The 11,537-nt window shown below is 47.9% G+C and overlaps 1 protein-coding gene across 1 annotated transcript; it reads left to right on the top strand.

Moving 5' to 3' along the window:
- The first annotated feature begins 6,347 nt into the window (after positions 1 to 6,347).
- Positions 6,348 to 11,537, top strand: bsk146 (brain specific kinase 146). Its single transcript, XM_047032459.1, has 4 exons — positions 6,348 to 6,519; positions 6,840 to 7,042; positions 7,400 to 7,591; positions 7,884 to 11,537. Exons 1-4 carry the CDS (start codon positions 6,348 to 6,350, stop codon positions 8,610 to 8,612), a joined length of 1,296 nt encoding a protein of 431 aa, XP_046888415.1. The 3' UTR covers positions 8,613 to 11,537.

The raw sequence follows: 11,537 nt of genomic DNA, 5'->3' as shown, positions 1-11,537 counted from the left end.
TCCCAGTTGAAACGCCCGTGTTTTCATTCTAGGGAAGTGTATAGCTCGGTGGGTAGAGCACTCAGCTGCCGATTTTTGAAGGTTGCAGGTTCAAATCCCTTCCGTTAATTACGGGACGCTTTGGATCAAAGCGTCTGCTAAATGAAATGATGAATCCCTCGCCCTGGTTCTGTCAGCCAGGCTCAGTGTGTGAGAGAGAGTAATGGCAGGCGCACTGCTGTTACACTGGGTATGGGAGCTGTGCCTAGCTGAATATTAACACTGAAATGATGCACCTTTTTCTTGTTTATCTGCCTATCTCTCATCTTCCTTTTTCTCTCTTCTTTCTCTTATGTTCTTCCTCTATCTTTTCTCTCTCTCTTCATCATCTCATCTTTATCATGTCTGACATCAGCCGTAGACGGAGCACCATTGTCTTCACTCATCCTCACGCCATGTCAACACACACACACACACCTGTCAAAGTCTGGACACGAGGGATGACCCTCTCGTTCTGTGTGTCTGGGACATGCTGAACTACTTCCGGAATATTCCTCATCTCACCTCATGACCCGATGGTAAACTTTTCAGTCTACACACAACAATGTGCCTGGTGGACATGATATCACATTGAAAAGACTGATTTTGTATATTGTACACATCACTCTTGTTGGCTACTCTTTGTACTCTTTCACGGCCTGAGACTGTTTTGTATCGATACATCCGGACTTACCTAGCCTCTTTCCTGCAATCATTCTGTGAAGAGAGAGGGAGTGCACTATAGCATCTCGGTTATCTTTTTAGCTACCATCTCATGATGCAACCGCTTGGTAACAATGTCGAGCGCAAGGCCGAGATCTGGGTGGTGTGAGGGGAGACTAGGGACTCACCACTCTGGGTTTCATTTGCCTTGCCTTTGTGTTTCCTTATCAGTAAAGGCACAGGACCGGTCACGAGGAGAACGGGACGGGTGAATAATTGCGTCCTGTTCCCGCTGTGGAGATGTGGTTCTTCTACCGACTAAAGCATCGCAGTGGGGGGCAAGGGAACGCTGATCCGTGATCCAACAGGCTAACCGACCGCATCCAGGTTCATTTAGTCATGAAACAAATACGTTCATATGTTAAAGCCTGTATTTTCAAGATATAGCTTCTCACGTACTTTCCTACAGCTAAGTATCTGCAAGACCTGAACCCCCCAACCCCCCCCCCCCCCCTCCCCCCTATCAGCTCTCTGTCTCCGCAGATTCGTTCCCTCAATATTCCCGGTCTTTGGTCGGTAATCTGTACGGAGACAGCAAGCGAGGACTGTCGTTTGGGTATTGACGTGCTGGGCAGTGTGCGCTCCCGGCTGATCTCCAATGCAATTGGTTGACGCGGAAAAGGGGGCTGGGGTTTACTTCTCTCTGTTGCTCCTCTTCTCTCATCCTAGAGCAGAGCGATGCAGAGACAATAGGACCGCGCTGTAGAAGAGCCTGTGAAATACCAGGCGTCCGCTGAGCAAGGCGAATTCACCGCTAGACTGAGATCCAATAGAACAATCTAGGAGAAAGCGAGTGAATGCATCAGGACAGGCTACTACGTGCACCACTGTAACAGGCTAGCATGCAATCGTTATGTCCATACTACCCTGCTTTTCTTGGGTTTGACTGGGAGGACTCCAGAGCCCCTGTGTGCTGTACCGATTGAATGGTGAGTAAAATAAACAAAAAATCCCGTGCCATGGAAAACGGATGCCTGCTACCTCTGCTAGGTGATGCAAATTGTGTCTGGTAAAACGTTCTGCGGCTGCAGGCTTGTTTACAATAATGCTGTTGCGGTTTTAAAAGAATGCGGTTTCAAGCTGTGTTTATTATAAGCACGCAGCTAAGCGTGATGGTCTGTGTTTACAGTATTGTTGCCCGGCCTGTAAATGTTAAATCTGGAATTGGCTTTAAAACCTATGGCTAATTATTTGTTTTGGAATTATTGCTTATTTGTTTTTTATGTGCAGCCTACTATGAGGTTATGAAATATGCTTATAAACTACACAACAAGAATATGCAATCCTATTTATTTCTTTAGGGAACTCTCACGCAACCGCTCAAACACATTCCACCAGCATCGCATACGCCAGGCTGTCAGTCCCTGTTGTCTCAGACTGCCCGCTGAAGCGGTCACCTGCAGGTGTCAGAAGCGGAGGTCTAGGTGGTGTGAGAGAGACGGAGAGACGGTGGTCTGACTGGAGAGACGGAAAGAGAGCGACAGAGTGACAGAGTGGTTTGACTGGGGGGAGAGAGAGAGAAAGAGAGGAAGCGGTCTGTCGGGCTTAGGGAAGTGAGAAAGAGGCAGGTGTCTGCGGTCGCCGGGCGGTTCTGCCCCGCTGTCACTCATCACTAGCCTGGGTCATCGTCATGTCAGCACGGATTCATAGTCGAACAAACAGGGACGTGAGTGGAAGGACACAACTGGATAGAGAATGTGGAGACTGAAAAGACCCAGGTGGAATTCCACATGATGGTCATTAAGGCAACGACCCAGAGAGCCAGAGCGAGAGGAAATTATAGCGTGTCTCTGGGGAGTGCGTGTGTCCCTTCTCCCCTTTGTCCGCAGTGGTGGACGTCAGCTGTGTTATACCCTGCAGCGTATGCAGGCCTGTCACAGCGCTGCTTTGAGTCTGACGGTCCCGTCCGGACACAAGACCTAGCGGCTCCACCGCGAGGTACGATAGCCTATGTGCAAAGATTTTATGTCACAGTTTAATGAGGAGGTTGTCCCTCGAGGTGCCTGCAGCGAGAGAACGATCGGGATTGTATCACGTAAATGTCTGCTCCAGATTTAATATCAATGTTGATACAGACTTCTCTGTTTCCTTTCATAAGGGTTTTAGTGGGAGTCTGCGGATTCTTTTAGCAGTGCAGATGAGGCTTCTTCAACTCCATTACTGTCGCATCACATTATCCTGGGACACACACACACGCACGCACAAATAAACATACACAAAAAAATTAAAGTAGGCCTACGTCGAGTCATCATACAGGTCAGACAAAGCAATGTTCCCTGCTGTACTTCAGCATTCGAACACACACAAGAGCATTTAACACACACACACAAACACACACACACACACAACAGCACTAAACACAGACACAACAGCATTCGATTCACACACAACATTCTGTCTTTGTCCCTCTGTCTCTCTATCTCCCTATGTCTCTCTCTCTCTCTCTATCCTGGACCATTTAGCATTCACATTTGACACCAGACTGCCTGACATGTCCTTCTGACGCGAAACAACGACTGACTTTAGTATTCTTCACCAGGGCCCTCAGTGAAAGTGCTGAGGGGGATGAGTCACTGTTGTCTGGCTGACGAGCACTGGAGCCCTGGGGCCGAGCTGGGAGGTGGAACACAAGGTTCAAACACTCCCGAAATATACCCAACACAGACAGGCGAGAGAAGCGGGACGGAGGGGAGGGATGGGGTGGAGAGAGAGAGAAAGAGTGAGATAGATAGATATACCGCCGTGTGTGCGTGTGTGTCTGTGAGAGATAGAGGGAGGAAGAACATAATAGGGGTTGCTTGAAAGAGTAAAGAGGGACGAGCAATACAGGGAGATAGATGGAGGGAGGGAGGGAGGGAGGGGGAGCTGAGTCAAAGGAGGACTGTACCTGCTGTGGTTCTTTCAGCAGCTCGTTCACACCCCTGAGGTCAAATCAGTCTCCTGGCTCCACTGACTACCTGTCTCCCTGGTTCTCTCTCTCCTTGACTCCCTATCTCCTTGTCTACCTGTCCATCAGTCTCTCTGTCTACCTGTCTATCAGTCTACCTGTCTCCTAGTCCTCCAGTCTCCCAGTCTACCCGTCTCCATAGGAAACCTCCCTGTCTGGGATATCCGGACAGGAATCAAACAATGGTCTCGGCCTTTATTAGGATGAGAGGATTCTATAGATCAAGGTGCTTGCATGCTTCTCAGCAAGCAGCTACACTTATCAACTGTTTCCGCCTGCAGCCTGTAACAGTGTCTTCTATGATGGAAGGTCTGGACACTGAGGGTTTAAAGAGCTGTTTAGTAGCAGCGTCAGTGTAGTGATACATGTGTTCTGACCAGGTATGTTAGTTTGCTCGATTCTAGTCCTGGTCCTAGTCCTTGTTTTGGTAGGTCCTGGTTCTAGTCCTAGTTCTGATCTTGGTCCCTGATCCCAGGTCCCAGTCCTCATTCTAGTCCTGGTTCTCATCCTGGTCCTGGGCCTGTCCTAGAACCCAGATGGGTGTTGCGCAACCCAGCTCAGTCAGTCTGCTAGAGCAGCATCCAGACCCTTCATCTGCTACTTCCTCAGCCAACAGATGGACCACACTTCCTGTTTCACCCGGCATGTTCATCCAATCTTTCCTGTGCTCACAGTCAATCACAAGACAGAACTGCCAGGTGACATCCAATCATTTGCCAGAGTTGCCAGATGCGGTCCTATAGTGTGAAGCTATAACATGATTATGCAAGTCATGATGCATACTGATGGTGTTGTGCTAGTTTTAGCACAAATAGGTCTTAGGAGTGATTACTGTTTCACTATGCACCTCTCTCTCTCTCTCTCTCTCTCTCTCTCTCTCTCTCTCTCTCTCTCTCTCTCTCTCTCTCTCTCTCTCTCTCTCTCTCTCTCTCTCTCTCACACACACACACACACACACAAACACAAACACACTAAGGTTTGGATGGTTGTCAGGCTGCTTCTCCACACTCAGAGCTGACATTGGCTCTGACCTGATGACTCATCCAGCCATGATTCTGATCCTGCTCCTGCTTCTGATCCTTTTTAAGCACCGAGAGGAGATATCTGCCTTCACACGCACACACGCGCACAACATAGACATACACGCACACACATTTACACAGACACACACTTTCATACACATATTTATACACAGCCAGAGAACATCAGCGCTAAGTGATCCCTTCCCATCTCAGGCAGCAACAAACGCTATTTACAACCCCTGCAGAGCAGAGACACAGCTCCCTGGACTAGTCTGTTGGTGTGAGTGTGTGTTGGTGTCTGTTTACTGGCATGTGTGTGTGCTAGTGTGTGTGTGTTGGTGTGTGTGTGTGTGCATGTTTGTCAGACAAAAAAGGAGGACAGTTCGTTAACACCACAGCAGTGTCCAGCCTCCCCAGCCTCCCAGGCCCCCACTCCCCAGCCTCCCTTCCATTGATCACATGACCAGAGCCATCTCTCATCATCTGCTGGAGTCACACGCTCCCCTGTCTGCCTCACGCCACCAGTACAGGCACAATGAAGACATGCTAGCTGACTGCATGTGTGTGTGTAGGTAGGTGTGTGAAAAAGTGTGTGTTTGTATACGTGTGTGGAGAGAGAGAGTGTGTGTGTGTGCGAGGACTAAAGAGAGTGTGTGCGCATGTGTATAGCTTTAATGTGTGTGTGTGTAAGAGGACAAGAGAGAGCGTGTGTGTGTGCATTTCGAAGCCCACAAGGTCAGCTGGATCAGGACAAGTGCGTTGCTGTGCAACAGTTACTTCGGGGTGGCGTTCCCCGGGGAAGAGAGCACATTGACGGGTGGCGTTTTAACGAACCCCTCCGTCTCCACCTTGGCCCTGCGTGTTTCTACGGCTGTCTCATCCGTCAGGGACGACGCCGGCGAGCAGGAGCGCGCTGCTCTCATCCCCGTCACGCAAAGAAAGACGAGCCGTCAATCAGCTCGCACGTCAAGCTTCCAGGACTGAGGAGGAGAGAGGATGACACTCCTGAGCTGTCTAGGAGGGGAGGGGGAGGGACATAAAGAGAAAGGAAAACAGACACAGAGAATGGGAGAGCGTGTTCTGCACACTGAGTTACGTGCGTTCTCACTTCCATGTAGGTATGGATGCAGACGAGCAGGTCATATTGTCTTGAAAACACAATTCCGGAAGGATTTGGTTGCGCCTGCAATCCGTGGTGTGTGTCTGCGCAGTTTTGTGTACGTGTGCTTGCGTGTGTGTGTGTGTGAACACCTTTTTAACACCCCATTCAAGCTACAGAGTAGTGGTATTAGATTCTGTCAAATGGAATTAGTTGTGTGTGCGTAGTGCTGAGGAAATGTCGAGTCATACCACAGATCCCAGCTAATGCAGAGACATCAGAAGGACATTTCAAAGAGGTTTTAAAAAAGATCAATGCTGGAAGGTTTTGTTGTTGGTCTCAAGCATTTTCTTTTCATTCGTCGTTCCATGAAAAACAAATGACATTGGTTCTCTAACAGCCGTGTGTGTGTGTGTGTGTGATTTCCTTCCGCAGTAACACCAGCTGTTGGTCACTGCTCCTGTCCGTGACAAGCGTCTGTCCCCCCCCCGATCCACCCCCTAAAGCCACCCCCCCCCCCCCCCCCCCCCCCCCCAAGATGAGCTTGTCTCCGCTGGTCTCACGCGCCTCCATGGATATCCTGGACGAGCTGCAGCTCATCGCTGCTCAGAACCTGGAAAGGTTAGAGGTCAACAAGTACTATGAGGTCATCAGGGAGCTGGGCAAGGGCACGTACGGGAAGGTGGACCTGGTGGTCCACAAGATCAGAGGTGAGGATGTTAGCACGCACGCAATACACACGTACCTGCTATACCGATAATACAAACGTTGCATGCACACACACGTTATACACACACAAATGCACAGGCTATACACACACACACACTACTCACACACACTACTGATAAACTGTACAGACTACAAACTCTACACACACACGCTGCAAACTATATACAGTCACACTATACCGACACACTACTCATACACACAAATAGACACAGATATACACACACATGACAACCCCAACACACGCACTATACACACAGACACACACCCCACATAAAACAACAGCATGTGTTTGTATCCCCAGGCACGAAGATGGCCCTGAAGTTCCTGAAGAAGAAGAGCACCAAGCTGAAGTCGTTCCTGAGGGAGTACAGCATCTCCCTCTACCTGTCCCCCTGCCCCTTCATCATCAACATGTTCGGCATCGCCTTCGAGACGGACGACTACTACGTGTTTGCCCAGGAGTACGCTCTGGCAGGGGACCTCTTCGACATCATCCCTCCACAGGTGGGACTCATCCCCCCCCATCACTCCTGGGAACCTTCCCCGCCTCGACCGTCACCGTGGTTTCACGTCTGGCTGGTCGGGTTTGACGGTGGCGTTCTGTGTGTGTGGTGCCGTGATCTGTCTGTCTCTCTCTCATATTCTCTCTCTCTCTGTCCCACACACACACACACACACTCCTCCCTTCTCCATCTATCTCTCCCCCTCTATCCTTTCCTCTCCTTCTCCTTCCCTCTCTGTCTCCATCTCCCTCTCTCTGCCTCTCTCCCTCCCCTTCTCTGTGTCTTATTTATTCTCTCACTCCATCTTCCCCTCCTCACTCTCTCCCTTCCTCCTTTGTCTTCTTCCTCCTCCTCACAGGTGGGTCTCCCGGAGGCGATAGCGAAGAGGTGTGCCCACCAGGTGGCGCTGGCCCTGGACTACCTCCACAGCAAGAAGCTGGTCCACCGAGACATCAAGCCGGAGAACATCCTGATCTTCGACCGGGAGTGTCGCAAGGTCCGGCTGTCTGACTTCGGCATGACGCGCCGTGCGGGCTCTCCCGTCAAACGGGTGAGTGGATGGAAGGATGGAGGGATAAACAATAGAGAGATGGTCTGTTATGTCTGAAATTGAATGGGGTGAAATAGTATTTTTATAAATAGATGTTTTGTAAGTGTCTGGAAAAGCTCTGATTTGTCTGTAAATCTCCCTCCCTTTGTCTCTCTCTCTGTCTCTCTCCTCCTCTGTGTCCGTCTCCCCCCTCCTTCTCTTTCTCCCTTCTCTATCTTTCTCTGACCCCTTTCTCCCCTCCCCCATCCTCCCCCTTCCATCTCCTCTCTCCCCCCCCGCCCCCCTCCTCCAGGTGAGCGGCACCATTCCCTACACGGCCCCGGAGCTGTGCGACGCGTCCCGCCACGAGGGCTTCAGCGTGGACTACAGCACGGACGTGTGGGCGTTCGGCGTGCTCCTCTTCTGCATGCTCACCGGCAACTTCCCCTGGGAGAAGGCCCTGCCCTCCGACTCCTTCTACCAGGAGTTTGTCCGCTGGCAGCGGCGGCGGGCGGCGCCGTTCCCCTCCCAGTGGCGGCGCTTCACCGAGCAGGCGCTCAGGTTGTTCCGGAGGCTTCTGTCCGTGGAGCAGGAGCGCCGCTGCTCCGTCAAGGAGGTGTTCGGCCACTTCAGCCACACCTGGATGCTGGACGGGGACGCGGCGGGAGGAGGAGGAGGAGGGAGCGGAGAGAGGGAGAGGGGGGGAGGAGGAGGAGGGGGGAGGGAGGAGGCCGAGGGGACCAGCTCGTCGTCCTCGTCGGGGGAGGAGGACGAGGAGGTGCTGGTGGAGAGGATGAAGCAGCAGACTCTCTCGCCCCTGTCCCCCATGTCGCCTCTCTCGCCCCTCTCGCCCATGTCGGTGGAGCGAGGGTCCGCGGGGGTGAAGGGAGGCCTGATGGAGCCCAGAGGAGGGCACCACTTTGTCTCCGTCTCCACCACCAGCTCCCTGTCGTCCACCAACAGCTACGAGCGCATGCCCCGAGACAACAACTCGCCTGGCGGACGCATTCTGGTGGCCACGCCCATCGAGATCTGTGTCTGAGAACCCCAGACCCACGCTGATGTCCTTCTGTTGTCTTACACATACACACACACACACATACACACGTGAGCACACATGGCACATACACATACAGTGCATACACAGACACACATACTGTCCACATATACAAACATTTATATTTATACATGTGCGTTAAACTCCTTGAATAAGCTTGACACCAGAGTGGAAATGGACTTTGAATGAATATGCAGAAATATGTATGAATCTCTCCTGCAGAAAACAGACAAACCCCCTTAGAAGGATATGATAATGTTGGCCATGGCAACAGACACACATTCCTTACAAGGGTTGGAAAGTCTTAAAATGTTTTCAAACTATTCTGGGGAGAAGGACATACACATTTTACAACAACGACCTTTAACCTTTCAGTCAAGAAACACAAGACACTGAGACACAGGTACGTGGATCGTCTGAGAAGACCAAAATGTATTTCTTAAAGCAATATTTTCAGCAAAAAAGACTGAAACTAAAGAAGACATGAGCAAAAAAAAAGGGGGTTGTACAGGATGGTAGAATCAGGTATCGCTTCAGACAAAGCTAAGGAAAGGAGATTTGTATTTTTGAAACCGACTTCAATACAGCTCACAGAAATACCTTGTAAAATGTTCCTAAAGAAGCCTGTTGAGCGAACTACAGTTTTGATGTTAAACGTACTGCAATGTGAAAGTGTGAGTGTGTGTTTGTATGTGTGTGTATCATTGTGTGCTGTGTGAGTATGAATCAGTAATTGGAATCTATTTCCTTTACTTTTCTGCCTTCAAAGTTCCTTTATTTATTTGAATTCTAAATATTCAAATTATATTTTTTGTATCATTTTTGTAACGTAAAGTATCTTTGGGCATTTTCAATTTGAATTAGAATTAAAGCTTTTGTGTTTGTGACAAATTCACTTAAGGTGAAATTCTGTACATATCTAAATTGAATCGTTCCAGGCCAACAAAGGGTTAAAAGCCTTGCTACATCGATTCGATCAAATACATTGATAAATGTATTTAATAGATAGCAGTAGTTTGTAAATGGCCACAAACCAAGATGTCCCTCGTGTTCAAAGATCTCTTGTTTTTGCCCAGCTCCTTAACATACAAACATATCTACTTCACAGTCAAAAATATATTTTGTACGCATTTCCTTAAATTATTATTTTCCGGTTATTGTCTATTTGAAATCTATTAAGCCTAAGGAAAGTATATTGTGATACATTTGTGTTATGAGTTAAATCAAGAAAAATACTGTGAAAAAGTACACAGTCACATTTTGAAATTGCATGGAGTTGAAAAAAAAAAATGAAAAAAAAAAAAGACAAACCTTAATCTGAAATTTGAACTGGCTTTACAAAACAAAATGTCAAATGTTGTGATGTGGAGTTTTGCTGTAGCACAATTTCTAGCATTATTGTCCTAGAGTGAATAATGTTGTACTAATGATCTCTTGAGACAAATTAGGGCTAAAAATCTGAAAGAACAATAATTGTTAGTTTCTTAAATCAATGTATTGTATTTGTAAACTGTTGTTTCCATTTCACCTCAAAAAAAAAAAAGAAGAGAGAGAGGTAGAGAGATTTACACCAAGCATGGATGTCCTATTGGGTGAAATTGTTTTGAACTTCTGGTATAAAATATTATTAGAATTCTTAAATGATTTGTTTGTTTGAAATGAACAGGTTTCAAAAGCAATGCAGAAATCTAGATATTCTGCATCATTGCCAAGCTAAACAAGGAAAACTCAAATTAAAATGAACTCAAGCATTGTAACAAAAACAGAAAAATGCATTGGAACGGTGGAACAGCCATTTCGTATGTGTGTGTGTTTCCAGACATAATTGCATGAATCTGTATGTACTGGAAAGCTATTTGTAGAAAAAGAAACAGTGATTTTGTTGGCTGTTGTTTTGCTGTCACAAGCTGTGGTAGTACAAAATAAATCTGCCCCAAAGTCCCATCTAGTAGTACTATACTGCAACTTCAGCTCATCTTTAGACTAAGACATACTTTTAATCAAACATATTTGCTTTGAGTTCATTTGTGCTGGAGGCACACATTGCAGTTAAGGTCAGATATAGGATCAGGCTTCAGCTTCTTCCCCAAACCAGTGGTGTAGTCTAGTATGAATTAGTAACCTTAACCCATACTATCAATTTACCAAGCCCAAACTCTTTGCCCTGCCATCCTCAAACCATGATCACGACTCATTTTATAGTGGACTAACAAAGTGAGAATACACCACTGGCCCAAACCTTAACTGTGTGGAAGAAGAATCAGCCAGAGCCCAGATCTGTGTTGTCTAATTACTACATCTTGTGACAATCCCTGACCTCACCCTGCCCGGCCCTGACTCAGTCAACAATGACTAGTAATGATACAGAAACAGAGGCTGTTCTGTAAGGCCTGAGGTTGTTGTTTGACATCTAGAAGTAACCAAGCTTGTCAAAAACAGGCTGTGCAGGCTTTTGGTTCAGTTGAGCACAAACATTTATATGTACCTGTTCCTGTTTTTCCTTGACGCTGAAAAACCGAAGATGTTAATTTGTTGTTAAGCAGGCTCTTGGTAAACTTCCACTGTTTACAACCGTTTTGTGAGAGTTGTCGGTTGAATAAAGGAACGTGCTTGTCTGAACCAGAAGCCTGTATTCGGCAGCCTGGATCTCTCCCGGTCTCTGACGGGGATAAACGCTGAGGTCTTCATTTTCTCACCATGTGAACGTGCCGCCAGTCGTGAACATGTAGCTCTTTGTCTTTCTGTCTAGTGGTATGTATTTGTTGAAGCCCTATCATTTTTAGTGGAGTTTTAGTGAATAGACGAACCCAGCGCTAGAACACGTGTCCGATCCCTTTGTCTTTGCAATACAAGTTGTCTTCCTGTAAATTCCGATTTAGTCGACGATTAAAATGAGAATTATCGTTGGAA

Source organism: Hypomesus transpacificus, chromosome 13, assembly GCF_021917145.1.
Source record: "Hypomesus transpacificus isolate Combined female chromosome 13, fHypTra1, whole genome shotgun sequence".
Taxonomy (NCBI): domain Eukaryota; kingdom Metazoa; phylum Chordata; class Actinopteri; order Osmeriformes; family Osmeridae; genus Hypomesus; species Hypomesus transpacificus.
This window is presented reverse-complemented; position numbering and strand designations above follow the sequence as displayed.

What these genes read in the sequence shown, in the direction of transcription:
- bsk146 (XM_047032459.1), top strand. Translation starts at nt 6,348, where the DNA reads ATGAGCTTGTCTCCGCTGGTCTCACGCGCCTCCATGGATATCCTGGAC. An exon ending in GGTGGTCCACAAGATCAGAG is followed by an intron (nt 6,520 to 6,839) that starts GTGAGGATGTTA and finishes TTGTATCCCCAG; the next exon opens with GCACGAAGATGGCCCTGAAG. An exon ending in CGGGCTCTCCCGTCAAACGG is followed by an intron (nt 7,592 to 7,883) that starts GTGAGTGGATGG and finishes CCCCTCCTCCAG; the next exon opens with GTGAGCGGCACCATTCCCTA.